Raw genomic sequence first — 26,442 nt, 5'->3', positions numbered from 1 at the left:
ACCCTGGAGTGGCTGGTGGGTTCTGCACCCCACGCAGTGTGTGTCACGTGTGCTGTTGCCACTGCTCCTGGGGCCCCGGTTCCCAAGTCCCTGACGGGGTGGGGAGGAATAGCCTTCCCAGGCTTGTTTGCACAAGAAGGGGCCGAGCAGAGAGCTCCCTGTTGTGTGGGGTTCCCAGGGTCTCAGGCTTGGGCTTAGAAGTGCTGAGTCCCCGCCAAGGAATATCTGTTCTGCCCCACAGGCCTCCTGATCACGTGCCATGTGGCGCACATCCCTCTGCCGGCTGGATACCAAGAAGAAATTATACGGTACCTGCGGTCTGTGCAGCTCCCCGACGGCGGCTGGGGCCTGTGAGTCTGCCTGACCCTGGGTCATGGCATGTGTGTGTGTGCCTGTGCACATGAGTTCTTATGTGAGAGATGTGCCTGTTGGTGGGGAATTACCATAGCTGTGGGCTGGGAGTGCGTGGGGAAAGAGCCTGGCAGGAGGGAATTGGGCTGGGGGCTCCATGCAGGCGGGTCCAGGTTTCCCTGGTGCTTCTTATCCAGCAGCTGGGGCATGGGCCCCTCCTGGGCTTGCTGACTCCATACTGGCAGCCTCCATTATAGAATCCTGGGAGGACAGCTCAGCTCTGCTCACCTCCTGGATGGAGTCGTGGGTGTCTCGAGCTTGGGATCCCAGCCCTCTGGCCTGTGGGCCCTGGGGCAGACAGGATCTCGCCAGTGCCCTTTCCCACTTGCTGGCTGCCTCTGGAGTGTGCTCTGTGGGCCTCAGTGATGTAGAGTCTTAGCTGAGTCACTGCCACACGACACTGGTCCTGTCGATTCAGTGTGAGAAGTGGACAGAGGAGGCGGGCAGGCTTGGGGAGCAGTTTGGAACAGAGTTGCAGGAGCTCTTACCGGAGTCTGCCTGTTGTGGATGTTTCTTGTGTAGTTATGTCATTCTTGATTTGCTGAGGAAACTTAACGAAAGCATTGCTTAATTTCTTAAGTAATGAAAGATATCATTTTCTCATCTGCCTCCTTCTGCCGCAGGCACATTGAGGGCAAGTCCACAGTATTTGGAACTGCGCTTAACTATGTGTCTTTGAGAATTCTGGGTGTGGGGCCTGACGATCCTGACCTGGTGCGAGCCCGGAACCTTCTACACAAGAAAGGTACCCCCTGCACAGAACACACTGGCAGTAAAGAGGTCGTGTTACCAGTGTAAGGAGGGCTCACAAATGGGAACTATTAATAGACAGGTGCAAGGAAGGCATCAAAGCGGGAGTAGGAGGAAGCTGTCTGCCCTTGCCAGTAAAATTTCAGAGCACAAATTAAGGTTGCCGTGTTTCACAGTTCTGTTCCACACATCGGCATGGACTCACGAAGGACACGCTGGCGCATTGCTTGCGGGAGTGTGCCTTCCCAGAGGGCAGCGGGGCCGCACGTGTAGGGTGGAGCTGGTGGAGTTCTGCTCGCCCCGCCGCCTGCTCTACTGTGTGCCTGGCGGCATTCCTAGTGGTGGCTGCTTTCCCCTCGCCCTGCAGGAGGCCCTTCCGCTCCTGCTGCTCAGAGACCATCCGCTGCTGCCCTGGCCCGCCTGCCCACCTGCCTGCCCCTCACAGACGTGCCTCACGCTGTTCATGCTTCCAGCTTTGCGCTCACACACCAGAGGGCCTTTCTGTCGGCACCTTGAAGCCCTTTCCTGGCTCAGGGCTTCGCCTGCACTGCTTTGTGTTCCTGGGGGCAGGGGAGACACGCTTGTTCTGGGGAAGCTGTCTGTTCCAGCTGATGGTCATGGTGTGGGTGGTCTGAGGGCTCTGGAACCTGCTCGGCACAAGGGGGAGAAGACCCTCAGCAGCCTGTTGGCTGAGGGGGCTCTGTTCCTCAGGGTCTCCTCTTTAGCCAGAGGCCGGTAATGGGGTCTGTGCTCTGCCTCCAGGTGGTGCCGTGTTCATCCCCTCCTGGGGGAAGTTTTGGTTGGCTGTCCTGAACGTGTACAGCTGGGAAGGCCTCAATACACTGTTTCCAGAAATGTGGTATGTGCCCCACTACAGTCAGTTTGGTGGGCGAGTCACCAGTGTCTTAGCAAGTGGAGTGACACTGCCTGGGCCACTCGCTGCCTGTTAGTCAGATATGGGACTGTCCATTCAGTGGTGTGGGGTGGTGTTAGGCTCCTGGCAGAACCTGTGCTTGGCTGACAGAGGAGAGAAGGGGGTTCCCAGTTGGGCAGGAGGGAGGGAGGTACAGTGGGATTGGGTCCTCAGCAGGTGGGTTGGTCCTGCCTGACTGCTTCCAGAGCCACTGGGGTAGGGAATGAAGCACTGGCTTTGCTGCACAAGTGGCTGTAACTGTGTTGTTATAGACACTCTGAGCACCTGTCGAAACTGAATGAAGGTGACAGCCATGCAGCCCTCCCAGCCAGGGTTGGGGTGTGCATGCTGTCTTACTGCCCGCTTTCTAGTTGTTTGCCGGTGAATGTTAAAGTTGATCCCAGACATCCTATTTTCCTTGTGAACACTTCAGTGTGTATATTTGAAAGATGAGAGTTTTCTTTCAGCAGAACTGTAATGCTGTTTAAAAACTCAGTAAAATCAACATTCATTCCATATTGTGTGAAGCCTATTAGCTGTCTATTGTAAGCATTTTGTGACTATCTCATGAAAGCTGTGGATGTGTCCAGAACACATCTATATACATATAAGCACCTCGGTATCACCTCCAGGAGGTGAGGTCCCTGGGGTGGCAGCTGTCAGAGACCCCTCGCACACCTGGTCTGAGGCTGAAAGGGGAGGGTGGAGGAGACTGCCCAGGTGCTCAGCTGCCTGGCGGGCTGCAGAGCTGTGCCCACGTCAGGCTGGGTGTCTGGGCAAAGCACAGCAGGGGCAATGGTCAGAGTTGGTTAGATTTGAGGAGACATGGCAGTCCTGAAGGTTTTTAGGTAAGAACTTTAAATTTTGAAATAGTTTTCAGTCCCCAGAAAAGCTGCAAAGATAGTCTAGAGCATCTCTGTAGACCCCTCACTCGGCATCTCCTTGGTTAAGGGTTTCTGTTTCTGTGACATGTTGGTCACAGCCGGGAACTCACAGGCTCCCTGACCCATTAGGGGCTGCGTCTCCTGGCATTAGGAGGCATTGGAGGGGTTGTTGGCTACTGCGGACTGCACCCCTCAGGAGCTTGGTGAAGCGCTGAGGGCTGTGCCCACTTGGCTGGAGACAGCCCTGCCTCCGGTGTCCAAAGGCTGAAACAGTTGCTGGGGGCCCACTGACATACTCTGCCCCCAGGCTGTTTCCTGACTGGATGCCCGCACATCCCTCCACGATCTGGTGCCACTGTCGGCAGGTGTACCTGCCCATGGCCTACTGCTACAGCACCCGGCTGAGTGCCGAGGAGGGCCCGCTGGTCCAGAGTCTCCGCCAGGTGAGCCTGACCGCACATGCCTGCCCCAGAGTGTAGCCCCGCCCCACGTCCCTGAATGACTGCCCGGGGCGGGGCAGGGCGGGGCGGGGGGGGGGGGGTGGTGTTGCCTATGCTGTTCTCTCGGTCCAGTGAGCCTTGGGAAGCGCCCTGGGATGGACTTGGGGAGGCTGTGCTCATCAGGGTCTGCCCGGGGGCGGAGCAGGGACGGGGGCAGGGGGCCCAGGGCCCAGCAGGTCCAGGCTGAGGTGCCGCCTGCCTGCAGGAGCTCTACCTGGAGGACTACAGCTGCATCGACTGGGCGGCGCACAGGAACAGCGTGGCCCCGGACGATCTGTACACGCCGCACAGCTGGCTGCTCCACGTAGTGTATGGTGGGTATCCCCCTGGTACTCCCTTCCCAGGCTGGCTGAGACCCCGGAGTCACACCTGAAGTGATAGGAAGGGACACTGCCCCTCAAAGGGTCTCCTTCTGCCCTTCTCACCATCCTGTTTTGGGGTCCTGTGGGGACGACGGGGGCCGGCCTTACACAGCTCATGTCGAGCAGACCCGCCTGACACTCGGGCTCTTGGACAGAGGATTTGGAGCCTAGGGCCTTGAGGGGCCGGGGGTGTCTCCTCTGTGGAACAGAAGGGGCGGTCCCCAGAGCCCCGTCCCGGCCTGGCTCCCGTGGATCCTTCTGCCCACTCAGAGCCGAGCGCCTCCTGGTGGTGCTGTGTGAGCAAGAGGCATGTTCCCCTTAGCTCTTCCGCTCATCTCCCCCGCCCCCTGCTCCCCGCCCCTTCCGCTCGTCCCCCCACCCCCGCCCGCACACCTGTCTGCTCCCCACCCCCCGCCCATCTGCTCCTCCCTGCTCATCTCCAGCTTGTCCATTCACTCGTTCCCTCACTGCAGGATGCTGGGGTGGGAAGTGAGGGGCACGGCACAGCCGCCCAGGTAAGCAGGTGGGGGCAAAGGCTGCCTGCTATGATGGAGCCAGCGCTCCTCCCATGTCTGCTGCCATTGACGACCCCCTGCCACGCCCCGCAGCCATCCTCAACTTGTACGAGTGCCACCACAGCACCAGCCTGCGGCAACGGGCCACCCAGAAGCTGTATGAGCACATCGCGGCCGATGACCGCTTCACCAAGTGCATCAGCATTGGCCCGGTCAGTGCGCTCGCCCCGGGTATCTGGGCCTGTGTCTGTGGGGCTGGGAGTGGGGTCTCCCCCAGGTGAGATGTCTCCTTGGGATGTGGCCTCTGATCCCCCAGGACCCTTGGCCTGGCCCGCACTGTTCCCTACCTGGTGTGTCTGGAACGCTGCTCCCATTCCCCTCTTCCCCACCCCCTCCTCCCCCCACCCCACCCCAATGACCCACCGCTGGCCTCCTTCTTCTCCTTTGGAGGGCCCCTGTGCTTGTTTCCATTCCTGACTCCTGATGAGCCTGCTGGCTCCAGACTCTCGCTTCACTGAGCCTCTGGGCTCCTGACCTGGTTTTGCCTCTTGTGTGCGCCCAGGCAGCCATCACAGGGTCAGTTGATGGCCAGCAGCCTTAGGGCGACAGGTACAAGAGGCAGAGTTATGTGAACCAGGGGGCAGGCTGCGACCTCCATGCTAGGTAAGCCCACGGGTCCACCGTGTGACCCACATCCTTGACCCTGCTGGCAGGTGTTTGCTGGGCCACATGTTACCTGGGGCCGTAAACCACCACTGCTCCACTGAAAGGCCGAGTGTTTCCCTTTCAACACTAGGGGTTTCTGTGTGGGCTCTTAGTGCTGCATAAACAAGTTAGACCTTGATTTGTCATCTCTTGGGGTAGAAGGGTTGTGTCCCTAGAACTTCTGCTTTGAGCAACAGGCCCTGGCTCGCTCGTCTCACTTTCAAGTCTCTCCCATGCCCCCCAGACAGCTCTGCCCTCGGTCCCAAGTTATCTCGAACAGCTCAGGACACCCCACACCCCAGGCGCGCATGCAGGGTCTCCACCTTGTCTGTCACCTCGTGGCAGTCCTGCTCACTCGCTGGCTAGCTTGCGTCCCCTCTGTGGGTCACCCTGTCTTTTCCCTGCTGCAGTGCCCCCTCGCTCCAGGCACACCTGCCTTGGCCCCTTGCTGCAGCCTGGATTTTTTATCTCGGGGCCTGGAAGCAGAGAGTGCTTGGGAAAGTGGTCAGAGCAAGGCTGTGCTGGTGCCGCAGCCCTTAAGCCCAGGAACCCGGTGGGTGTGGGGCAGGGCCCTGACCAGGCTGTCTCCTGCAGATCTCGAAAACCATCAACATGCTCGTGCGCTGGCATGTAGACGGGCCGGCTTCTGCTGTCTTCCAGGAGCACGTGTCCAGGATTCCTGATTACCTCTGGTGAGTGTGTGGGAGGTGAAGCCAAGAGCCGAGTGCTGGCCTGTCTGGGGGCAGGTGGGCACAGCCTGTGTGTCCCTCAGTCTGCATTCCAGGGGGGCCTCTTCCCCCATTGGACCCTCCATGCTGGGTATGGGGGAAGCCATCCTTGCGTGTCCCATGCTGCTTGGGCGGGATACTCTTCGGATATGGACTCTGGGCCCCTGATGTCTGGCACTGCCTGTGCTCCCTGACCCAGGTCATTCTCCCCCTCCCTGTAGGCTGGGCCTCGACGGCATGAAGATGCAGGTGAGGGCAGTGAGGCTGAAGCTGCGTCCTTGCCACCATCCCTGTCTTGGGTTTGTTCGCATCCCTGGTCTCTCCTCCCCACATAGCCTGTTGGCTTGAGAGCCTGTGTCTGAGGGGTGGTGCTGGGCCCTCCTGGGTGGGTGCCGTCTGGCAGGAATGTTGACGGGTCCCTGGGGTGGTGGGAGAACCAAGGGCTGGCAGCCACCCTGTGGGAGTGGTCTGTACACTGAGGTCACTCAGCCGCAGCTCAGAGGGGATGAAGGCCGCAGGGGGTTCTTGGCACTAGCCGACTGCTGCTGGACGCACACGGGGTGTGCAGCTTGCACACGGGGTCTGGCTGGCGGGGTCAGGACAGTCAGAGGAGAGCCCCTGCCCTCCCCAGCCTCCTGGCGCTGAGCCCCTCTTCGGGGTCCTGAGACGTGCTCCCTGTGGGTGGGCTGTTTGTGCTCTTTGCTGGTTTCCAGTGTTTAGATGCTGTAGATGATGTTCCCCCCACTTGTGTTCTATGCATGGCCCTGGGGGTGAGGCTGCGGGTCACAGGGCGGCCTGGGCTGACCCGGTCCTGTCCTGGCAGCAGGGGCCCCAGAGGCAGCCAGCCAGGAGCTCTTGGGCTTTGCTATGGTGTCACTCAGTGTGGAACAGGGCGCCCCCAGCAATGTCCTTGGGTCACACTAAGTGCTGGACCCTTTGGGATGGGTGCACGTGAGCCTGACCCTGCCCAGCACAGACCACCTGCCCAGGCGCCCTTGCTAAGGGTGCTCAAGCCTCTCTTCCAGCTTCCTGGCCCTTCTTCCAGCATTCAAGCCCCTATTCTAGTTGCCTGGGCCCCACACTGCCAGTCTTACGTGAAGTACCCCAAAACCCTCGAAGCTGAGGAAGGTGATGAGCCTCCAGCCCTGGAGCTTCTGGTTCTGACGGAACTGCCATGCCGTCCCCTGGATCTCATGGCAGCCTGCGGTGGGGCTGTGCTGTGGGTTCGCTGGTATCACGATTTGACCCAGGAGGCTGACCCTTAATGTCACCTTCGTCCTACAGTCTCCGGGTGTCCTCCTCTCCTGGGCCATTTGTCCCGAGGGTGTCCGCCTTCTGCCTGCTCTGTGCCCTGATCTGATCAGGGCTTGATCAGATCAGGTTTTTGTGGCCTGGGGCTGTCTTGGTCGTGTCCTTTCTTTCCACACATTGTCTGGCAAGGCCATGATGTCTGGGGCCGCTGAGGGCCACCAATCTGTCTGGGCTCCATGCTGCTGGATGGGCGGGCAGTGGAGGCCATAGCATCCAAATCCTGGAAGTGCCCTGAGAAGCCCTGCCCTGGCTGATATTCTGACGAAGGCAGGTGGGGCTACCTGACCCATGCCTGTCTGCTGGACCACCTGCTCAGGCTCCTGTGGGTGTCAGAGTGCAGAGCCCAGAGCCTGGGGTCAGGGATCAACTGGGCTCCCACCTCTTCAGAATCTTGTGGAGGCCCCTGCACCCTCTTTGAGCCTCTGGGCACCTGTGGGATCCAGGAAGTTGGGGTGGAGTGCGGGAGAGGCAGCTGTAACGTTATCCTTTCTCCACAGGGCACCAATGGCTCACAGATCTGGGACACCGCGTTCGCCATCCAGGCTTTGCTGGAGGTATATGGCATTGTCCGTCATTCTCCAGCTGCCCTTACTGTGTGTCCACCCCTGCATCCAGCAGACATGGTGCCTGCTGGCCCTGACCTTCCCTTCAGCTGAGCTCTGAGCCTCTTGCCTGGCAACTCTGGGTTGCGGGGTGGGGGTTGGTGGTGTTTGAAGGCTCCAGGGACAGGGACCCTTGGGGGGCGGTTCCTGAGGTGATGAGGTGGTGGGGTCTTTAGGAAGGGACCGTGGGCTCCAGGCCCTCTCAGTGCCCAAACAGCTCATTGTGGATACTTCTGAGTACATGCTGGAGAGAAATAGGAGCATGTTTTCATGCTGGTGGGAATGAAGAATGAGGTTGGCAGGATGGGGAGCCCTAAGAAGAGGTGTGGGCCATGTAGCAGCCTGCCTTAGACAGACAGGTGTGTGTGGTGGGCTGGGGCTGGGTGTGGTGGAGAAGCCTGCTTAATTGCTTCGCCACGTCCTGCTGACTTGGTGGTAGAACCCAAGCCCACTGAGACTTGGGGGGTTTGCCCTGGCTCCCGGGAGTGGCTGGGTGTCACCAGTAGCGTCCAGGGACCAGCCACGGTGCAGACATATGCTGCCGAGCATCTCAGCCCCTTTTCTCTTTTCCAGGCAGGTGCACAACACAGGCCGGAGTTTTGGTCATGCCTGCAAAAGGCACATGAGTATCTCCGGATCTCGCAGGTAAGGCCAAGCCCGGCCCGTGCCTCCCACAGGTAGGGCTCCCTCCTTCCCTCTGCCATCTCCTGCTCAGAGTGTGCCCGATTGCAGATGGGGGGAGTGGGCCAGGGGGTGCTGCCTGGGGGGGGATTCCTCCGGTGCTGGTGACCGAGAGGGCAGCAGTCCTGGGTCTCTGCACCTCCCACTGTGCTGGCCCCTCCTGCCCCTGTCTGCATGTGTCCAGTAGGGCAGTGATGCATTCCCCCCCCTGCTTTCCCTGTGTGCTTCCCAGGTGCCAGACAATCTCCCCGACTACCAGAAGTACTACCGCCAGATGAGCAAGGTACCATGCCCCGCACCACCGGCCCTGTTTAGCTGGACCTTGCCTGTGAGGAGGAGTTGCTCCCAGCCTCTGGGGCTTCCTGCTCTGATAGACGCACAGGGTGGGGTTCCACTGGGACACCCATGATATTCCTGATCATGGAGTCATGCACAAACCCAGTAGCTGAGCTGAGGGGGTTTCACTGCATCACGTCACACATACGTGCACTAAGCAGTATGTGCAGACGTTAAACAAGCTGTCAGATGTTTAACAGGGAGGAGGGCAGGGCTGGCTGGGTCGTTCCTGCAGCGTGTGGGGCGTCAACACGGCCACTGCCGCCACCTCACAGCGGCTGCTTTTGCCCTTCCTGAGGTGGGGCCTGCCTGGTAGAGGCTGTAGTCCTTGTGCTGGAAGCTGGAGGCCTGTCTGCATGTGTGTGGCCTGGGGCTGGGGCCGCACTTCCCCATGATGGTCAGGCATCAGCCCTGCGAGGGCGGGCAAGGTGCTGTGGCCTCCACCCTTACAGCCCCGCACTTTACAGGGTGGTTTCAGCTTCAGCACACTGGACTGTGGCTGGATCGTGGCCGACTGCACGGCTGAGGCCTTGAAGTCCATCCTCCTCCTGCAGGAAAAGTGTCCCTTTGTTACCAATCATGTTCCACAAGAGCGGCTTTTCGACGCTGTGGCTGTGGTGAGGCTGCTGGGTGTGGGGCTCCTATCCCCGAGGGTGCTGGGCATGCCGAGTCTTGGCCACCCAACCACAGATCCTCTTAACATATCCAGATCTTATCCAGGTTTTACATGGAGATGGCTCGTTTGGTGGTGCGTATGTGATTTATGAGTGATAAGCATGTGTGTGCTGGGAAGGGATCCCAGGTGGTCCCAGGGTGCCTGGTTGACAAAGTGCCCACTGTTCTGGGCACCCAAGGTCTGGGCTGCTCCTCGGCTCCTTGCCTTGCACGGATTCTCAGGACCTTCTTTCGCTGGTTTTAGTTGCTGAGCATGAGAAACCCCGACGGAGGGTTTGCCACCTACGAGACCAAGCGTGGGGGACACCTTCTGGAGCTTCTGAACCCCTCCGAGGTCTTCGGTGAGTAGTCGACCTGTCACGTGGCCATGGACTCAGGGCCCCCACGTGTCCAAGGCGGGCCCTCCTGCCAGCGCCTGGAGCTCTTTTCCTGCTTGGGGGTGGGGGGTGGTGCGCAGTACCAACCAACCGCTGGCGGGTGAGGTGCATGTGGGCAGATGCTCTGAGGAGCCCCCAAACACCAGAACTGTCTGGGCTCCTCACCTTCCAAGGGTGTGGTGACCCTGGTGGTAGATAGAAAAGCTGCAGTCTGCCTCTCAGAGGTGGGTGGGACTCACTGGAGCTCTCGGGTCTGAGCCTGGGCCACTCCTGCTCTGCTCTGTGTTCCATGAGGGCCGGCCTGTCTCCTGAGCACTCCTCAGGGAGCCCGTGAAGGGAGGTGATGGTGGGACTGCTCACCCGTGTCCTCTCAGGTGTGGTCCGTGTGCACCCTGTGCCCTCCTCTGGGTCTCCGTTTGCTGGGCTCCTGCAGCTGGCAGGCGGGCTCCCATGCAGGCCTTTTTAGGGTGCGCGCTGCTCTTCCACCCTCCTACCAGCCTGGCCACCTGCACTGGGGCCACCCTCCCACTGGTGGCCATGTCCCCAGGCTGGTCGCCGGTGGCGTCTCCTCCTTTCCTCTGGAGGACGGTCAGGCACCGTGTTATGGCACTCTCCTGTGTCATGGTGTGGCCTGGATTGCCTCAGTCTTTCCTTCCGTTTTCCAGGGGACATCATGATTGACTACACGTATGTGGAGTGCACCTCAGCAGTGATGCAGGCACTGAAGACTTTCCACAAGCAGTTCCCAGACCACAGGGCCAGGGAGATCAGGTAAGGGGTGTTTGGCCACGCAGAACAGGTGCCATTAACTTGGTGCCAAGAACTCAGACAACCTTGATGTCATTGAGAGCTCGCTTGGGTGCTAGGGCGGGGGGCCCATCTCGGAAAGGGGGTCTGGAATGAGACTCATTTAAAAATAGAAGAGGTTCAGATGCTTCTGGATCCAGCTGTATGCCCTGAAGTATATCAAATGTGTGTACTGGGGGTCAGAGTAGCACAGTTATACCAGAAAAGCTATTCTTTGCATCTTCTTAATAACTTTAAAAGAGGACACATGAAGGTGTGCCTGGGAGATACCACAGGTTCAATTCCAGCCACTGCAAATGTCAGTATAATGTGGGTCCCATGAATTTTTTGGTTTCCCAGGGCATTTGAAACTTATGTTTATGCTGTATTATAATCTTTTAAGTGTTCAATATAATTATATCTAAGATAACAATGTACATATCATTTAAAAACACTTCATCGCTAAAAAATATTAACCATCATCTTAGCCTTCAGTGAGTCGAATTGTTTTTGTAATAGTAACATCAAAGATTACTGATTATAGATCACCACAACTGATATATAATGGTAATGAGAAAGTTTGAAATATTGTGAGAATTACCAAAATGGGAGAGACATGAAGTGAGCAAATACGGTCGGAGAATGGCCCTGATAGACTTGTTCGACGCAAGGTTGCCTTGAACCTTCAGTTTGTAAAAAAAAAAAACATAGTATCTGCAAAGTTCATAAAGCAAAGCGCAATAAAGTGAGGAATGCTCCACCTGTATTCAAATAATAGAATTTTGACGTACACTTTTCCTGGTAAAGTTCGGCACGTGTTCAGAGAAGCGCACAAACCCTACATGTAGCCGTTGGGTGAATAATGAAGTATTCACCCACACACCCATGTGACTATATCAAGCAAACATGCTACCAGAAGCTCCCCTCCTGGTTCTCCTTCCTACTGTGATCCCAGGTGGAACCCCACGTCTGTCTCCGCTGTCGAATACAGATCCCATGCTTTGTTTATGCATGTGCTGTCCTGGATCTTTGGGGGCCTCTCAGTGGGTTATGATGAACCATCCTGCAGTGAACCCCCTTAGACTTGTCTTTTGGGGCATAGAGGTTCCCATTTCTTGAGGATGTGGATGTGGACTTGCTGTGTTATGGGGCTTCTATGCAATGTTTGTAGATTTTCCTTCATCCTTGAATGATTCTATTGTTCCATGATTCTTGGTCATTATGTGCTTTCCTTTTTCTAGATTGTTGGATTTGGTAAGTATTTTGTTCAGGATTTTGTCAAAGGTTTTTATTTTGTTAAATAGCTAAAGGGAAACCAGTGAATCATTGAAGCAGTAATTAGTAACAATTTATCTTGCACACACCAAAAAAACAGTCTGCAAACCAAGAGTGCTCAAACCAAAACTCTGAATGAGAGTTGGGTATATATTGTTATAAAGCAGCTTATATTGTGAGAAAACAGAACGTTTATTCTTCACAATGATTGGTTTACAGTACTAAAATTTTCAGTGTTTACTTTGTATCAAGTTTCAGAAGTTTTCTTTATGATTTCCAGAGGTGTAAACAAGAAATGACCCAGATCAAGTTGGACCTACAAACTAAGCTAAATTAGTGTGTATGATTAAGCTGGTTTTGTCTGCTTGGGGAATTTTCAAGGCTGCACTCAGGTTTTTCGGTCACTGTCTTGGCTGTCTGGGAGGATCACCAGCCAGTGCCACATTACTCTTTGTCTCTACCGTTGGTGTCTCCTTTCTCATTAGTTGAATTGACAGGTGGGAGGGCCATGTAGTCATGATGTTCATCATTCATGTGGTTGCTGCAGATTTCACCCCGTTGTCTCATTCTGATGGCTGGCATTTGGCATGTGAGTGGCTGCAGACAGACATTTAAAACCATTAAGAGTTTAATGTGATAATTATAAAAAGAACAACGGTCAAGACTGAAAAATTTCCCAGAGCCAAAATTTATTCAGTTAAGTAAATCAGATGGGTTATCCTCAGATTCAGGTATTAGCTTTCTGACTCAACCTTCAGAAACTTTAAACATTGTTTATGTAACATATAGTGTGTCAGCAACTGCATGTCCTCAGCATTTCTCAGTAGGAAAGGCACATAGGGGGCTTTACTTCAGGAGGCAGTATTGCACATTTGCTTCCACCTAAATCAGTCCTTTATATGATCTGAGCCATCTGGTAATTCAGTGAGAGGAATTTCTGTGGAAACAAAAGAAAGCAATGAGTAACAGTTAAAGCAAATTATAATTTCAGTTTCTGAGTTTGGGGAGCAGCCCGTTGAGAAAATTTCTAGGTGTTGGGTTCAAAGCATTGTCAGATGAAGTGAGGACAGGTGTGGCAATCAGATAAGATAGTCCTGGTTCTCAGTGTGAGTCTCTGGTGATCTCTCTGAGTGGCCACATAGCAATAGGCATGAAGACTGTCCTTGCATGAGCTGTTGAAGTTTGTATCAAGTTGTCCAGCTTTTGCTTGCAAAGTTTGAGAAAAGGGTAGCATTCATTTGTAGTGAACTCAGAAGATGGAAGAAAGTTGGAAGTGTTAGTTTGAAGAGTTCTATCCACATACAGGAAGAAATCAGAAGAATTCAGGATTCAGTCCAGTGTACACTTAGAAAACAAACTTCAAAGACAGTTAATGATACTAGCATCTAATGTACATCAGTTCAGTTCAGTTCAGTCTCTCAGTCCTGTCCAACTCCTTGCGACCCCATGGACTGCAGCACGCCAGGCCTCCCTGTCCATCACCAACTCCTGGAGTTTACCCAAAGTCATGTCCATTGAGTTGGTGATGCCATCCAACCATTTCATCCTCTGTCGTCCCCTTTTCCTTCTGCCCTCAATCTTTCCCAGCATCAGGGTCTTTTCCAATGAGTCAGTTCTTTGCATGAGGTGGCCAAGTTATTGGAGTTTCAGCTTCAACATCAGTCCCTCTAGTGAATACCCAGGACTGATCTCCTTTAGGATGGACTGGTTGGATTTCCTTGCAGTCCAAGGGACTCTCAAGAGTCTTTTCCAACACCACAGTTCAAAAGCATCAATTCTTTGGCACTCAGCTTTTTTTATAGTCCAACTCTCACATCCATACACGACTACTGGAAAAACCGTAGCCTTGACTAGATGGACCTTTGTTGACAAAGTAATGTCTCTGCTTTTTAATAAGCTGTCTAGGTTGGTCATAACTTTTCTTCCAAGGGGCAAGCATCTTTTAATATTATGGCTGCAGTTACCATCTACAGTGATTTTGGAGCCCCCCCCCAAAATAAAGTCAGCCACTGTTTCCACTGTTTCCCCATCTATTTGCCATGAAGTGATGATACTGGATGCCATGATCTTAGTTTTCTGAATGTTGAACTTGAAGCCAGCTTTTTCACTCTCCTCTTTCACTCTCATCAAGAAGCTCTTTAGTTCTTCTTCACTTTCTGCCATAAGGGTGGTGTCATCTGCATATCTGAGCTTATTGATATTTCTCCTGGCAGTCTTGATTCCAGCTTGTGGTTCATCCAGCCCAGCGTTTCTCATGATGTACTCTGCGTATAAGTTAAATAAGCAAGGTGACAATATACAGCCTTGTATATTTACTCCTTTCCCAATTTGGAACCAAGTTACTCCTTTCCCAATTTGGAACCAGTCTGTTGTTCCATGTCCAGTTCTAACTGTTGCTTCCTGACCTGCATACAGATTTCTCAAGGGGCAGGTCAGGTGGTCTGGTATTCCCATCTAATGTACATAATTGTGTATTATTGAAGAATAGTTTTTCTATCCATAGTAACCTCCGTTTCTGTCAAAGATACCCAAGTCCACTTTCAATAAACTTGTCCTGATTATTTATGTAAGGGTAACTGGAATAGTGACTGACCATGTAATTTTTAAAAAATCTGTTTTGCTGAAGCTTTTCACGAGGAATCTCAGATTAGACCTTCAGCTTCTCTTTAGGCTAAGAGGCCAAGCCAAGGAATTGTCCGGTTATGGCCTGTTACTGGAACAGATTTGTATTGAACTTTCACAAATATGTATTGTTAATGAAAAATTAGAATGTTTAATAGGAGTTTCAGAATTTGATCTGGGGGGACCAGACTGGGAGAAAAAGATAACTGTTTACCAAATTGCTGTTTAAAGATAGCTTAAAAGAGAAGAAAGTGAAGTGAGTGAAGTCGCTCAGTTGTGTCTGACTCTTTGCGACCCGTGGACTGTAGCCCACCAAGCTCCTCCGTCCATGGGATTCTCCAGGCAAGAATACTTGGAATGGGTTGCCATTTCCAAAAAGAGAAGAAAAGGGGTTCTTTAAATTTAGAAAATGAAATGATAAAGAATGAGCAATTAAGTTTTAAATTAAGTTATAAAAATTATAATTACCTTCATCAGTTCATTTGGTCTCCAGTGATTAATGCTTGTTGATCTTGATCTTTTGTTATCAGTTTTATGAATTCACCAGTTTTCCGTCAGAGTTCTAGAAATTTTTACCCAATTCTGTGTTTTGATCCTTAACTTGTCAGAAACCTTCATTCTAGAGGACTTGTCAGAGTTTTTTCCACGAATCTCTTTGAAGATGAAGCACTTTTGCAGGAATATTTTTGCAAAAGCCGCAAAGTAAAACAAATAATAACTATTTTAAAATAATAATAACTGTTTGTAAATGACAATAATTGGTATTATGACTGATGACATTATATCAAGACATACCAGATTTTGGGGAATTTCATGATTTCTGATTGTTGTTTAGTTGCTAAGTCACGTGTGACTCTTTTGTGACCCCATGGACCACAGCCTGCCAGGCTCCTCTGTCCATGGGATTTCTCAGCCAAGAATAGTGGAGTGGGTTGCCTTTTCCTTCTCCAGGGGATTTTCCCAACTCAGAGATCGAATCTGTGTCTCCTGCATTGCAGGCTGATTGTTTACTGCTGAGCCACCAAGAAAGCCTGTGTTTTTTGGAATATTTATATTAATAATTTCCATATAAATATTTCCTAAAAAGAAGTTCAGCCTCACTTCTTATTTGACAGTATTTCCCATGAAATTTAACACATAATGAAAGTTAGATAGTAGTGAAAAAAAATTTTTTTTCTTTCTTTTAGTAGAGAAGACTCAGTTTTCTTAAGTAATCAAAGACCTGATCAAGACAAATCATAGAATTTTAGTTTCCTAGGCATATTATTATTAAAGGTAAACAAAAATCTTTCTTATTAAGATCAGACCAACAATCTAAGAAAAATATCCTTTTAACAAAGAAAAACAAATCCTAATTTTGTACCAGTGATTTTGACATTAAAATTCTCCCTTTTTAAAAAACTAGCATAAAATCCATTCTAATCTTAGTTGACTTGACTAAACATTAAATTCCTATCTTATAATTCCTTTTCTATAAACCTATAGAAGCTATAAACCTATAGACTTTTACATCCATTCAGGTTTTGTCCTTTTTCCTTTTTTATTCTGGAACAGTCATTTTACCTTAGAACAAAATTACTTTCTTTTCTCCTTGAATGAAAATGCATATTTATCCCTCATGCCTTCTACTGAAAACATACATCCGACTTCTATATAGTCCACTTTTTTCATCCGTATTATTTCTTGTAGTTTTGTAAACAAAGGAACAAGCTTAGCTCTTTTGCAAATCAGTTTTGGCAAGGGAACTTGCTATAGGCAGTTTGTATTTTCTTTGAAAAGCCTCTTTTTTAAATGCTGTAGTTTCAACTTCATTAGTTCAAATGTTATTTTCTCAATTTCAAAAACTTATAAAGCTTATCTAGAAAGGATGCAAGGCAGTTGTCACTCTTAAGTGTGTGTGTGTGCTCAGTTGCTTAGTCATGTTCGACTCTTTTTTTTTTTATCCTGGCAGGACAGCCTGCCAGGCTCCTCTGTCCGTGGGTTTTTCCAGATGAGAATACTGGAGCAGCAACACCATTTCCTCTTCCAAGGGATCATCCCGACCCACGGGACAAGCCCATGTCTCTTGCATCTCCTGCATCAGCAGGCATATTCTTTACCACTACACCACCTGGGAAGCCAGTTGTCACTCTTAGAGGATAGCATAGTTGCCTGTGAACTACAGCAAATGATTGTGAACTCTTTCTGCATAATACAGTTAAACCATATGCTTTTTGAAAATTACATTATGAGATTCCTTTGTGTCTACGGGTTCATCCTGGCGTTCTCTGCTAGAGTGGGAAGGACTGAACAGGCAGGGATGCAGGATCCCCACATAGCTGCTGAAGGGGGTTGCTCTCTGAGTTGAGTAGGCAGAATAAAGATTTGAAAGATGGGAGAAAAACTTCTGAACTGGTGGCAGCCTCAGCTATCAGCTGTGACTATCTTTGAAAACTCCACCAGAATTCCCAGCCTTGCAAGTAGTTATGAGATTGCTCCCTGGCTGAAATCTGAAAAGACAAGGCAGCAAAGCAGGGGCCTATCAGAGAGTGGTTGCACCTGGCTTTGAGGAGTTACAACTGTGTGTGCAGGGTGGTGTGGCTGTGCTGGCCTGTTTGACTAGTGCACAGCCCTTTGTCACTCAATTTGCCATCCTATGAGAAAGGTGATTTTCAAACATGTTCAGTCATTCCTTAGAAATACAGTGTACATTACTGCCTGTAGCTTTGCATGTAAAACCATGGAACTAACTGAAAGAAAAGTTTTGTAAATGGACATATGTTTCTTGTTTTCAGTATATGCCATGCATGCATGCTATTTTGTACTTTATGAAACTATTACTTATATATATAAGTAAGTAATAACTTACTTACTTACTAAGTATAAGTAATAACTATTACCTATATCAGTTCAGTTGGTCAGTTCAGTTGCTTCAGTCTGACTCTTTGCGACCCCATGAATCGCAGCACGCCAGGCCTCCCTGTCCATCACCATCTCCTGGAGTTCACTCAGACTCACGTCCATCGAGTCCATGATGCCATCCAGACATCTCATCCTAAGTCATCCCCTTCTCCTCCTGCCCTCAATCCCTCCCAGCATCAGAGTCTTTTCCAATGAGTCAACTCTTCGCATGAGGTGGCCAAAGTACTGGAGCTTCAGCTTTAGCATCATTCCTTCCAAAGAAATCCCAGGGCTGATCTCTTTCAGAATGGACTGGTTGGATCTCCTTGCAGTCCAAGGGACTCTCAAGAGTCTTCTCCAACACCACAGTTCAAAAGCATCAATTCTTCAGCGCTCAGCCTTCTTCACAGTCCAACTCTCACATCCATACATGACCACAGGAAAAACCATAGCCTTGACTAGACGGACCTTAGTTGGCAAAGTAATATCTCTGCTTTTGAATATGCTATCTAGGTTGGTCATAACTTTTGTTCCAAGGAGTAATCTTGGATTTCATGGCTGCAGTCACCATCTGCAGTGATTTTGGAGCCTAAAAAAATAAAGTCTGATACTGTTTCCACTGTTTCCCCATCTATTTCCCATGAAGTGATGGGACCAGGTGCCATGATCTTCGTTTTCTGAATGTTGAGCTTTAAGCCAACTTTTTCACTCTCCTCTTTCACTTTCATCAAGAGGCTTTTTAGCTCCTCTTCACTTTCTGCCATAAGGGTGGTGTCATCTGCATATCTGAGGTTATTGATATTTCTCTGGGCAATCTTGATTCCAGTTTGTGTTTCCTCCAGTCCAGCGCTTCTCATGATGTACTCTGCATATAAGTTAAATAAGCAGGGTGACAATATACAGCTTTGACATACTCCTTTTCCTATTTGGAACCAGTCTATTGTTCCATGTCTAGTTCTAACTTGCTTCCTGACCTGCATACAGATTTCTCAAGAGGCAGGTTAGGTGGTCTGGTATTCCCATCTCTTTCAGAATTTTCCACAGTTTATTGTGATCCACACAGTCAAAGGCTTTGGCATAGTCAATAAAGCAGAAATAGATGTTTTTCTGGAACTCTCTTGCGTTTTCCATGATCCAGCAGATGTTGGCAATTGGATCTCTGGTTCCTCTGCCTTTTATAAAACCAGCTTGCACATCAGGGAATTCACAGTTCATGTATTGCTAAAGCCTGGCTTGCAGAATTTTGAGCATTACTTTACTAGCATGTGAGATGAGTGCAGTTGTGCAGTAGTTTGAGTATTCTTTTGCATATAGATAAATGAATCTATAACAAATCAATAAATAATGGATAAAATTGAAGGTGTATACTATTTCTTTACATAGATATAGGTATAGATAATATATACATTTTCTTTTCTTTTACATGCTTATGATTCTTTTTCTTTAGAACTCTAGAAAAGACAGATTGATCTTTGTAATGGAAGCAGATCATTGGTTTCCAGAGGGTGGAGGGAGCATCAGGAGCATAAGGACACATTAGGGGGATGGTTTGTCCATTGTCCTCAGTATGACGATGCTTTCTCAAGTGTATACATGTAGTAGAACTTAACTAGATTATATACTTCAAGTAATATATCATATGTCAATTATATATCAATAAAACTTCTTTAAAAAAAACCCTAAAAACACAGGTGCCTGTATCTTTGCTAGGTCAAAGAATGGAGTCCTTCACCATAAAGAAAAAGGATATTGAAGTGGTGAGAAAACAGGAATAGGTTAAAGGTCAGACAAGTTGGGCTGCACCTCAGTGGGGCTCCGCCAGCACTTTTTAAGGTGGGCTTGTCAAACAGCCAGGAAATCCAGGCCCGCTAGGAGGAGAGGCACTGGCACAGGTAGCACATTGCGCCCAGGCCCTTTCAAGTGTTATGTCCCTAGTCATGGTGTAGGACACACATCCCGGTCTCTGGGCACTCTTTGAAATGGGCCCATCCACTTGGGCCTGTCCTAGACCTCCTAAGCTAGAGCCTGCATTTATATAACATCCCAGATGATTCATAGATAGTTAAAGTTTGTGAACTGCTAACCCAAAGTATCAATACACAATAGTCTTTCTTTTTAAAAATTTAACCAATTATAATGTTAATCATAATTCTCTGATAGTCTCTGACCAAAGTTTGAGAAATAAGAAGTTGCAGTAAGTCCTCCCACATAGGAGAAAACTCTCTTGTGCTGTGCTGTGCTTAGTTGCTCAGTCGTGTCCAACTCTGTGTAACCCCATGGACTGTAGTCTGCCAGGCTCCTCTATCCATGGGGATTCTCCAGGCAGGAATACTGGAGTGGGTTGTTATGCCCTCCTCTAGGAGATCTTCCCAACCCAGGGATTGAACCCAGGTCTCCCACATCACAGGCAGACTCTTTTACTGTCTGACCCACCAGGGAAGCCCACCCTGGGTCCTGCAGATGCTCCAAGGCACATGCGCAGATGCTCCAAGGCACATGCACAGCTGCCTGCTAAGCCCTGGGGTAGGGGATGGGTAGTGCTTCTGTGATAAGAGCTGAGAACAGTTACCTTCCAGTCCTTCAACAGTTGTTGGGCTTCCAGAATAGTCATGTTGGACACATTCTGCCAGTGCAGCTGTCATCCTGGTGGGAGAGGGACCCCTGTGCTGCCTGCCCTGCCATCTTTCCAGGATCATCTGCAATTGATTTTGATATTGATCTTCTAGCTAGACAGTTTCCTTAACTTTATGAAGTTTTTAATACACTTTGTCTTATGTAGCAGTCTTAGGTTTACAGAGATTGCATAGAGGGTTCCTGTTTAGCTACTTCCCTCCCACCTTGTTTCCCTGTTATTAATATCCTACATTAATTTGGTACATCTTTTTTTAATTTACAATTGATGAACCAGTATCAACACATTATTGTCATCCCAAGTCCACAGTTTACATTCAGATTCACTCTTTGCATTAAAAATTTTTTGGTGCTAACATAATGGGTATTGTGATTTTAATTTCAGAATTGAATTGTTCATTGTGGTAGGAAAACAATTGTCTATTGTATATTAATCTTGTATCCTGCAACCTCGGTATAATTATTTAGTAGTTCCAATAGTTTTTTGGTTGAGTCTTTGGGATTTTCTAGGTAAATAATCAGGTAATCTATAACCAAAGACAGTTTTATTTCTTCATCCCCAATATGTATCCCTTTTATTTCCTTTTCTTGTCCTGTTGCTTTAGCTAGGACTTCCCATACGGAGTTGAATATCAGTGCTGAGAGTAGACATTCTTGTTCCTGATTTGGCAGGAAAGCATCTAGTTTCTCACCACTATTATGATATTAGCTATAGGTTTTTTTGGCTGCCCTTTATCAAGTTGAGGAACTTGAGGAACTTCCTTTCTGTCCCTAGCTTGCTGAAAGTTTTTTTTTTTTTATCATGAGTAAGTGTTAGATTTTGGTAAATATTTCTTCTATACCTGTTTATTTGGTCATGTGATTTCTATTCTTTAGCCTGTTGATTTGATAGATTGCATTATTAGATTTTTCAGTGTTGAACCAGTTGTTTCATACCTGGGATAAATCTCACTTGTGATATGTAATTCTTTTCATACATGATTAGATTGGATTTGCTAATATTTTATTTAGGAATTTTATAATGCCTGTGCTACTGAGAGATACTGATCTATAGTTTTCCTTTCTTATAATCTCCTTATTTGTTTTTAGTATGCTGTGCTCATCAAGTGAATAAGGCAGAATTCCCTGTTCTGGTCTTTGGAAGAGATTGTAGAGGTGGTATAATTTCTTCCTCAAATGTTTGGTAGAATTCACCAGTGAATCCATCTGGACAACTCTTCCTGTTCTGAATAATTGCTTATAGATTCTTTTGGGTTTTCTCTTAGAGAAAGCTTATAAATGACATATTTTTCCTTTCAATCTATAGGCGTGTAATCCATTTTCTTGTTTCATTGCCCTGGCTGAGACCTTTAGTATTTTGCTTAGCAGAACTGGTAACAGTGGCATCTTTCCTGATTTTGAAGGACAATGCTTCTAGTATTTCTCCATTAAGGATGACATTTGGAAGCTTGCCATCTGTGTCCATTAATGAACAGTCTGAAGTTTTTACTTTACCGCATCACTCTTATCTGGCTGATTGAGAAGCTTACATTGAGCTCCCAGAATGAACCAGGGAAAACCTTCCTTCCTCTTTCTATTCCCTAGAAGAGTTTGTGTAAGATTAGAATGATTGTTCTTGGTGATTCAATAGAATTCACTTATCAAATGTCTAGACCTGGAGTTCTTTTTCTGGGCAAAGTTTGTTTTTTATGCATATCTTTAGTAGTTGTAGGACTATTCAGGCCCTTTATTCTTGAGGCAGTTTTGATAAGTTAATATTCTGAGTAATTTGTACGTTTTGTCTAAGTTTCCAAATGTATATGTTTTTCTTTTTTTCACTTTTTAATTTCTGCTAAAACTAGAGTCATATCACTCTTTTCATTGCTGAAGTTATTTATTTGTTCCTTCATCCTTTGTACTAGTACCTCTTGCTGGGTGACAGTATTATGACAGACTTGGTCACCCAAAGCAACACACGTTTATCACCTCATAGTTTCTGTGGGTCAGGAGTCTGGGCACGGCTGAGCTGGGGCCCCTGCTCTGGATTTCTCTAGGTGGCCGTCAGGATGCTGGCAGTGTGGGGGCCTCACCTGAGCCTCAACTGGGGTCTGCCCCAAATGCGTGCGGTTGTTGGCCTGTTTCCATCCCCTGTGGGTTGTTGGCCCCAGGCCCCATGTCCTTGCTGACTGCTGGCTGGAGCCACCCTTGAGTTCCTGACACAGGGGCTTCTGTACAGTGGCTCCATGAGAACCAGCAAGGGTGGGTCCAGTAGCGCCAGGCAGTCCATCCACCAGTCAAGGGGAGCTGGAGGCAGTGACCGTCAACTTGCAGGGTCAGCGGGCTACATGCAGGTTATGGGCCACCACTCAAGGATGACATGGGCTGAGTGCCTGGGGGCAAGTGAGCATTGTGGGGGGTGAGTCATCCTGAGGTTGTATGTATACCTTCACCTCTAGCCTTTTCAGAGAACCCGGTCTGCTTCAGAAGTATCAGTTAGGCCTGTGATGGACCTTCTCTGCCCTCTGAATGTATCATTTTCTCTCTCACTTTATGTTTATTTAGAAAATTTCATTTGTGTGACTTAAACCTATCTATATCACTGACCCTGTTTTTGGTGACACTGATCCCCTTTGTACCTGCTTCTCTTATGGGCTTGTCCCTGAGATTTTCTCTCCTTCATTTGCTCCTTTATCTGCCTCTTCACTCTCCTCCTGTGACCTGTGATCGCTGTTCTTTCATATCTCCTCTATGAACCATTTGTCATTACATATTTTAAGGAAGATCATGCTTATACTTATTTTATGTATTTTAAGGGAGATCATGCTCATATTGGGCACAATAAAGAACAGAAATGGTATGGACCTAACAGAAGCTGAAGATATTAAGAAGAGGTGTCTGGAATACACAGAAGAACTATATAAAAAGATCTTAATGACCCAGAAAACCACAATGGTGTGATCACTCAGCTAGAGCCAGACATCCTAGAATGCAAAGTCAAGTGGGCCTTAGGAAGCATCACTACCAACAAAGCTAGTGTAGGTGATGGAATTCCAGCTAAGCTATTTCAAATCCTAAAAGATGATGCTGTGAAAGTGCTGCACTCAGTATGCCAGCAAATTTGAAAAACTGAGCAGTAGACACAGGACTGGAAAAGGTCAGTTTTCATTCCAATCTCAAAGGAAGGCAATGCCAAAGAATGCTCAAACTACTGCACAATTGCACGCATCTCACATGCTAGCAAAGTAATGCTCAAAAGTCTCCAAGCCAGGCTTCAATAGTGCATGAATCATGAACTTCCAGATGTTCAAGGTGGATTTAGAAAAGGCAGAGGAAGTAGAGATCAAATTGCCAACATTGTTGGATCATTGAAAAAGCAAGAGAGTTCCAGAAAAACTTTTACTTCTGTTTTATTGATTATGCCAAAGCCTTTGACTGTGTGGATCACAACAAACTGGAAAATTCTTCAAGAGATGAGAATACCAGACCACCTGACCTGCCTCCTGAGAAATCTGTATGCAGGTCAAGAAGCAACAGTTAGAACCAGACATGGAACAATGGACTGGTTCCAAATTGGGGAGGGAGTGTGTCAAGGCTGTACATTGTCAGCTTACTCATTTAACTTATATGCAGAGTATGTCATGTGAAACACTGGGCTCCAAAACCACTGCAGATGGTGACTGCAGCCATGGGATTAAAAGATGCTTGCTTCTTGGAAGAAAAGGCATGACCAACCTAGACAGCATATTAAAAAGCAGAGACATTACTTTGCTAGCAAATGTCCATCTAGTCAAAGCTATGATTTTTCCAGTCGTCACGTATGGATGTGAGAGCTGGACCATAAAGAAAGCTGAGCACCGAAGAATTAATGCTTTTGAACTGTGGTGTTGAAGAAGATTCTTAAGAGTCTCTTGGACTGCAAAGAGATCCAACCATTGAATCCTAAAGGAAATCAGTCCTGAATATTCACTGGAAGGAGTGATGCTGAAGCTGAAACTCCAGTACTTTGGCCACTTGATGAGAACTGACTCGTTGGAAAAGACCCTGATGCTGGGAAAGATTGAAGGCAGGAGGAGAAGGGGACGACAGAGGATGAGATGGTTGGATGGCATCACCAACTTGATGGACATGAGTTTGAGCAAACTCCGGGAGCTGGTGGTTGAAAGCAGCCTGGAGTGCTGCAGTCCATGGGGTCGCAAAGAGTCGGACACGACCGAGCGACTGAACTGACTGAGTGATGTTCATGCCTCTGAGGCGGCAGCATGTCGGGTAGGGCAGCAGGTGCACTGCTGCTTTGCTGGAATGGACAGCGCGACGTCCCACTGTGTTGCAGGGAGACCCTCGAGCGGGGCTTGCAGTTCTGTCGGCAGAAACAGAGGCCTGATGGCTCCTGGGAAGGGTGAGTGCTGCCTGTGGGTGCAGATGCCAGGCGCAGGGGTGGGAAGGGGTCACTGTGCTGCCCAGAAGTCTCTGGACATGCTCCTGGGCCTTCCCCCACAGTCACTGCTCAGCGTTTTGCTGGGCAGTGTAGCCAAGGGCGTTGGAAGTACTTGGTGGCCTGATGGCTCCTCACCCACTTCCTCTGGGCTTGGATCTGGCTTCTGGAGCCGTCTGTGGAGGCCAGGTTGGGCGGGTCTGTCTCCGTGTTGAAGGCTTATGGATGTTTTCCTTGGAAACAGATGCAGCCCCTCCCTGCACTCCAGAGGGTGCTGGAGGTGCCTGCAGCCTGTTGTCTGGTGCCCTGCTGAGAACTCAGGGACCGGGCTGTTCCCCCTTGTCTTCCTCCAGCTCCTGGGGTGTGTGCTTCACGTACGGCGCCTGGTTTGGGCTGGAAGCCTTCGCCTGCATGGGGCACACCTACCATAATGGGTGAGTGCAGGCATTTGCCCTGTGGTGGGAGGGGGTCTTCTCAGCATAATACTCTGCTGGGGGGTTTCTTCCTCTGATGTTTGACTTTGGGGTTGTTTTTTACATGCTTTTAAACAGTGAGAGATCAGTTTTCCAGAAAAATGTATGAGGTCCTGTGCCTCGCTGCTCTGCAGAGCCTCCTTGCGGGTGTGGGACAGGAAGCCTTCGGCCTTCTGCCCTCCCCCAGCTCACCTGCCCCACCCAAGTCCCACACCTGGGCTGGAGCAGGAGCAGCCACAGGCCAGGAGTCTGGCCAGGCTGGGTTGTGTCACGTGCGGGAGCCCATCTGCCGCTGTCTGGTCATCTCCCAAAATCCTGTGATGCTGGTACCTCTGTCCCTTTCACCTCCCCTCTGGTGTGCTGAGTGCAGGGTCCCACACCCCCGTCTCCATTACCCAAGGAAGCCTGGCTAGGGTGAGGAGGGACAGGGATCCTGCCCAGAGTGATGGCTGTGCGTCTTCTGTCTCTGCAGGGTTGCCTGTGCAGAGATCTCCCGGGCCTGTGATTTCCTGCTGTCCCGACAGATGGCAGATGGAGGCTGGGGGGAAGACTTCGAGTCCTGCGAGCAGCGTCGCTATGTGCAGAGTGCCCAGTCCCAGATCCACAACACATGCTGGGCCCTGATGGGGCTGATGGCTGTCAGGTGGGGGCTTGAGGCCTGTCCCGGAGCTGCGGGGTCAGGTGGAGGAGGGACAGTGAGCCGGCAGCCAGGATGGGCACGGCAGCGGAGGGAGGGGGAGACCTATGGGCCACCTTCCTAGGTGACAGGTTCACAGGGCCAGGTGGTGGGTCCTGCAAAAGGCCTCTGAACAAGGTCAGCCAGGGCACAGGGCTGTCAGGGCATGACTGTGTGGCAGCACCTGCAGCGGCTCTGCGTCGCAAACGTACTCAGGCATGTGCACACATGACACGCACATGCAGAGTCATGCACATGGACGTGTATGTGGTGCCCCAGTCTGTGCCCCCTGTTGGATTTGGGGCCATTGGGAAACCTCCCTAAACCCGTCAGAGGAAGGCCAAGGGTGTGGGCAGGGGCAGACAGGCTGCACCGTGACCTGAGCCATCGCACCTCCTGGTGCCTCATGTGGCAGCGAGCGAGGTTAGGCCCTGAGGACCAGTGGCCAGGTGGACAGGAAAGCACTGCTCATGGCAGGGACAGCTCTCTTGGCCACAGGTGGGCTGCCCTCCTGCCCCTTCGTCTCCATCCCAGTGGCATTCCCGCTCCTTGGGATGTCTGGAGGACTAACTGTTCCCAGTGGGCCTGGAGGTTCAGGGTGTCCATCATCTGGCAGCGTTTCTCATCCTTGTCCTTCTGCTTGGCTGTGTGAGCCTGAGGACCCTGCCGGAGGGGGGTCTCATGCAGGGGGGCGGCAGGAGTGTTCAATGCCCCTCTCCCCCAGGCACCCTGACGTGGCGGCCCTGGAGAGAGGAGTCAGCTACCTGCTTGAAAAGCAGCTGCCGAATGGGGACTGGCCCCAGGTACGTGTGGCTCCCCCAACAGGGCCCCATGCCCCTCATGGCCTGTGGGCGGGGTTTCCCCTGGGGGGTTTGGGCCTCGCAAACATCACTAGGGTTGGAAGCAGGTCTGTGATGGTGGCAGGTCCTAATGGCCTG

At 50.0% G+C, this 26,442-nt stretch overlaps 1 protein-coding gene across 2 annotated transcripts in view; it reads left to right on the top strand.

Moving 5' to 3' along the window:
* LSS (lanosterol synthase (2,3-oxidosqualene-lanosterol cyclase)) overlaps positions 1 to 26,442 on the top strand; it is a 32,176-nt gene that overhangs the window by 3,293 nt on the left and 2,441 nt on the right. For both annotated transcript variants that reach the window (XM_018052364.1, XM_018052368.1), the window contains 18 exons: positions 242 to 350; positions 1,035 to 1,156; positions 1,924 to 2,020; positions 3,266 to 3,401; positions 3,664 to 3,772; positions 4,429 to 4,547; positions 5,635 to 5,732; positions 5,990 to 6,017; positions 7,577 to 7,633; positions 8,255 to 8,326; positions 8,595 to 8,645; positions 9,166 to 9,315; positions 9,618 to 9,714; positions 10,416 to 10,521; positions 24,254 to 24,319; positions 24,709 to 24,789; positions 25,301 to 25,471; positions 26,229 to 26,307. In XM_018052364.1, the coding sequence (XP_017907853.1) occupies positions 242 to 350; positions 1,035 to 1,156; positions 1,924 to 2,020; positions 3,266 to 3,401; positions 3,664 to 3,772; positions 4,429 to 4,547; positions 5,635 to 5,732; positions 5,990 to 6,017; positions 7,577 to 7,633; positions 8,255 to 8,326; positions 8,595 to 8,645; positions 9,166 to 9,315; positions 9,618 to 9,714; positions 10,416 to 10,521; positions 24,254 to 24,319; positions 24,709 to 24,789; positions 25,301 to 25,471; positions 26,229 to 26,307 (1,748 nt within the window). The remainder of the gene's footprint in view (positions 1 to 241; positions 351 to 1,034; positions 1,157 to 1,923; positions 2,021 to 3,265; positions 3,402 to 3,663; positions 3,773 to 4,428; positions 4,548 to 5,634; positions 5,733 to 5,989; positions 6,018 to 7,576; positions 7,634 to 8,254; positions 8,327 to 8,594; positions 8,646 to 9,165; positions 9,316 to 9,617; positions 9,715 to 10,415; positions 10,522 to 24,253; positions 24,320 to 24,708; positions 24,790 to 25,300; positions 25,472 to 26,228; positions 26,308 to 26,442) is intronic.

The sequence above is a fragment of the Capra hircus genome, chromosome 1 (genome assembly GCF_001704415.2).
Source record: "Capra hircus breed San Clemente chromosome 1, ASM170441v1, whole genome shotgun sequence".
Lineage (NCBI taxonomy): Eukaryota > Metazoa > Chordata > Mammalia > Artiodactyla > Bovidae > Capra > Capra hircus.
Note: the sequence above shows the minus strand (reverse complement) of the source record. Positions and strands in the feature narration are given on the sequence as shown.